This window comes from Salmo salar, unplaced genomic scaffold, assembly GCF_905237065.1.
Source record: "Salmo salar unplaced genomic scaffold, Ssal_v3.1, whole genome shotgun sequence".
NCBI lineage: Eukaryota > Metazoa > Chordata > Actinopteri > Salmoniformes > Salmonidae > Salmo > Salmo salar.
Window position 1 is genome coordinate 5,001 of NW_025548203.1, and position 4,503 is coordinate 9,503.

Here is a 4,503-nt window from a genome sequence, read left to right on the forward strand (position 1 = left end):
TTTCCAGCCAGGAGACTCCTGTATTGTAGAATAACAAATGGCCTTGTTTATGTTCTTGCGGAAAACACAGTATTGACAAAGAGACACATGTTATTGAAACATCGTATTGACAAAGAGACACATGTTATTGAAACATCATGTTGACAAGGCAGAGACGCATGTTATTGAAACATCGTATTGGCAGAGACACATGTTATTGAAACATCTTATTGACAGAGACACATGTTATTGAAACACCGTATTGACAGAGACACATGTTATTGAAACATCGTATTGACAGAGACATGTTATTGAAACATCGTATTGACAGAGACACATGTTATTGAAACACCGTATTGACAGAGACACATGTTATTGAAACATCGTATTGACAAAGAGACACATGTTATTGAAACATCGTGTTGACAGAGACACATGTTATTGAAACATCGTATTGACAGAGACACATGTTATTGAAACATCCTATTGACAGAGACACATGTTATTGAAACATCCTATTGACAGAGACACATGTTATTGAAACATCGTATTGACAGAGACACATGTTATTGAAACATCGTATTGACAGAGACACGTTATTGAAACATGTTATTGAAACATCGTATTGACAAGGCAGAGACACATGTTATTGAAACATTGTATTGACAGAGACACATTTCTATTGAAAGCCATAATACATCATTTCTAGTGGCAGTAGTTGGTACATGTGAAAGACAGGACCCCTGTGCTTGAGGTGAAGGAGTCTGTAGTCTGTTGTTGTCCTGCTGTGATGCTCTCAGATCAGATGATAAATTGCATTGTAGTGAAGGGTCCTGTGTTGTAGTCCTGCTGTGATGCTCTCAGATCAGATGATAAATTGCATTGTATTGAAGGGTCCTGTGTTGTAGTCCCGCTGTGATGCTCTCAGATCAGATGATAAATTGTGTTGTAGTGAAGGGTCCTGTGTTGTAGTCCCGCTGTGATGCTCTCAGATCAGATGATAAATTGTGTTGTAGTGAAGGGTCCTGTGTTGTAGTCCCGCTGTGATGCTCTCAGATCAGATGATAAATTGTGTTGTAGTGAAGGGTCCTGTGTTGTAGTCCCGCTGTGATGCTCTCAGATCAGATGATAAATTGCGTTGTAGTGAAGGGTCCTGTGTTGTAGTCCTGCTGTGATGCTCTCAGATCAGATGATAAATTTCGTTGTAGTGAAGGGTCCTGTGTTGTAGTCCCGCTGTGATGCTCTCAGATCAGATGATAAATTGTGTTGTAGTGAAGGGTCCTGTGTTGTAGTCCCGCTGTGATGCTCTCAGATCAGATGATAAATTGCGTTGTAGTGAAGGGTCCTGTGTTGTAGTCCTGCTGTGATGCCATCAGATCAGATAATAAATTTCAGTTGTAGTGAAGGGTCCTGTGTTGTAGTCCCGCTGTGATGCTCTCAGATCAGATGATAAATTGTGTTGTATTGAAGGGTCCTGTGTTGTAGTCCCGCTGTGATGCTCTCAGATCAGATGATGAATTGTGTTGTAGTGAAGGGTCCTGTGTTGTAGTCCCGCTGTGATGCTCTCAGATCAGATGATACATTGTGTTGTATTGAAGGGTCCTGTGTTGTAGTCCTGCTGTGATGCTCTCAGATCAGATGATAAATTGTGTTGTATTGAAGGGTCCTGTGTTGTAGTCCCGCTGTGATGCTCTCAGATCAGATGATAAATTGTGTTGTAGTGAAGGGTCCTGTGTTGTAGTCCTGCTGTGATGCTCTCAGATCAGTTGATAAATTGAGTTGTATTGAAGGGTCCTGTGTTGTAGTCCCGCTGTGATGCTCTCAGATCAGATGATAAATTGCGTTGTAGTGAAGGGTCCTGTGTTGTAGTCCTGCTGTGATGCTCTCAGATCAGATGATAAATTGCGTTGTAGTGAAGGGTCCTGTGTTGTAGTCCCGCTGTGATGCTCTCAGATCAGATGATAAATTGAGTTGTAGTGAAGGGTCCTGTGTTGTAGTCCCGCTGTGATGCTCTCAGATCAGTTGATAAATTACGTTGTAGTGAAGGGTCCTGTGTTGTAGTCAACACGTCACCTGGTTCATTCTCTGTAGAGCTCGTGATTTGCGTCACCGTACCTGGGGTAGTATTCATTCTCTTTCCCCTTGTTTCAGAGGACGTCAACAGGCCAGAAGGAGGACTCCGTTTTGTGCCGCTGATAAATGGTGAGTAGTATCTGATTATTCTGGTTTAAACCTGCTTCACAATCTGTGTGTTCAAACCTTCAATTCACCTGCATCAGTATTATTATGAGTAGTAGTAGCAGTATTATTATGAGTAGTACTAGCAGTATTATTATTATGAGTAGTAGTAGCAGTGTTATTATTATGAGTAGTAGTAGCAGTGTTATTATTATGAGTAGTACTAGCAGTATTATTATCATTATGAGTAGTACTAGCAGTATTATTATTATTATGAGTAGTAGTAGCAGTGTTATTATTATGAGTAGTAGTAGCAGTGTTATTATTATGAGTAGTACTAGCAGTATTATTATTATGAGTAGTAGTAGCAGTGTTATTATTATGAGTAGTACTAGCAGTATTATTATTATGAGTAGTAGTAGCAGTTATTATTATTATGAGTAGTACTAGCAGTATTATTATTATGAGTAGTAGTAGCAGTGTTATTATTATGAGTAGTAGTAGCAGTGTTATTATTATGAGTAGTACTAGCAGATTATTATTATTATGAGTAGTAGTAGCAGTGTTATTATTATGAGTAGTACTAGCAGTATTATTATTATGAGTAGTAGTAGCAGTATTATTATTATGAGTAGTACTAGCAGTATTATTATTATGAGTAGTAGTAGCAGTATTATTATTATGAGTAGTACTAGCAGTATTATTATTATGAGTAGTAGTAGCAGTGTTATTATTATGAGTAGTACTAGCAGTATTATTATTATGAGTAGTACTAGCAGTATTATTATTATGAGTAGTAGTAGCAGTATTATTATTATGAGTAGTAGTAGCAGTGTTATTATTATGAGTAGTACTAGCAGTATTATTATTATGAGTAGTACTAGCAGTGTTATTATTAGTATGAGTAGTACTAGCAGTATTATTATTATGAGTAGTACTAGCAGTGTTATTATTATGAGTAGTACTAGCAGTATTATTATTATGAGTAGTAGTAGCAGTATTATTATTATGAGTAGTACTAGCAGTATTATTATTATGAGTAGTACTAGCAGATTATTATTATTATGAGTAGTAGTAGCAGTATTATTATTATGAGTAGTAGTAGCAGTGTTATTATTATGAGTAGTACTAGCAGTATTATTATTATTATGAGTAGTACTAGCAGTATTATTATTAGTATGAGTAGTACTAGCAGTGTTATTATTATGAATAGTAGTAGCAGTAGTATTATTATGATTAGTACTAGCAGTAGTACTATTATTATTATTATGAGTAGTACTAGCAGTATTATTATTATGAGTAGTAGTAGCAGTATTATTATTATGAGTAGTAGTAGCAGTATTATTATTACCAGTAGTATTAGCAGTATTATTATTAGTAGTATGAGTAGCAGTATTATTATTATTATTATTATGAGTAGTAGTAGCAGTATTATTATTATGAGTAGTACTAGCAGTATTATTATTATGAGTAGTAGTAGCAGTGTTATTATTATGAGTAGTAGTAGCAGTAGTATTATTATTATGAGTAGTAGTAGCAGTGTTATTATTATTATGAGTAGTACTAGCAGTATTATTATTGTGAGTAGTACTAGCAGTATTATTATTATGAGTAGTACTAGCAGTATTATTATTATGAGTAGTACTAGCAGTATAATCATCATGAGTAGTACTAGCAGTGTTATTATTATGAGTAGTAGAAGCAGTATTATTATTATAGTAGTAGTAGCAGTATTATTATTATGAGTAGTACTAGCAGTATTATTATGAGTAGTACTAGCAGTGTTATTATTATGAGTAGTACTAGCAGTATTATTAGTATGAGTAGTAGTAGCAGTATTATTATTATGAGTAGTAGTAGCAGTATTATTATTATGAGTAGTACTAGCAGTATTATTATTATGAGTAGTAGTAGCAGTGTTATTATTATGAGTAGTACTAGCAGTATTATTATTATGAGTAGTACTAGCAGTGTTATTATTATGAATAGTAGTAGCAGTGGTATTATTATGAGTAGTACTAGCAGTATTATTATTATTATGAGTAGTACTAGCAGTATTATTATTATGAGTAGTAGTAGCAGTATTATTATTATGAGTAGTACTAGCAGTGTTATTATTATGAGTAGTACTAGCAGTATTATTATTAGTATGAGTAGTAGTAGCAGTGTTATTATTATGAGTAGTAGTAGCAGTGTTATTATTATGAGTAGTAGTAGCGGTATTATTATTATGAGTAGTACTAGCAGTATTATTATTATGAGTAGTAGTAGCAGTAGTATTATTATGAGTAGTACTAGCAGTTATTATTATTATGAGTAGTAGTAGCAGTGTTATTATTATGAGTA

At 34.5% G+C, this 4,503-nt stretch overlaps 1 protein-coding gene across 1 annotated transcript in view; it reads left to right on the forward strand.

Annotated features, from left to right (window-relative positions):
- Positions 1 to 2,189, forward strand: part of LOC106599599 (DNA-binding protein inhibitor ID-4-like) — a 3,107-nt gene extending 918 nt beyond the window's left edge. Inside the window, exon 2 of the mRNA XM_045712053.1 lies at positions 2,131 to 2,189. Within this exon, the coding sequence (XP_045568009.1) occupies positions 2,131 to 2,175 (45 nt within the window). The 3' untranslated portion in view covers positions 2,176 to 2,189. The remainder of the gene's footprint in view (positions 1 to 2,130) is intronic.
- The last annotated feature ends 2,314 nt before the right edge of the window (positions 2,190 to 4,503 follow it).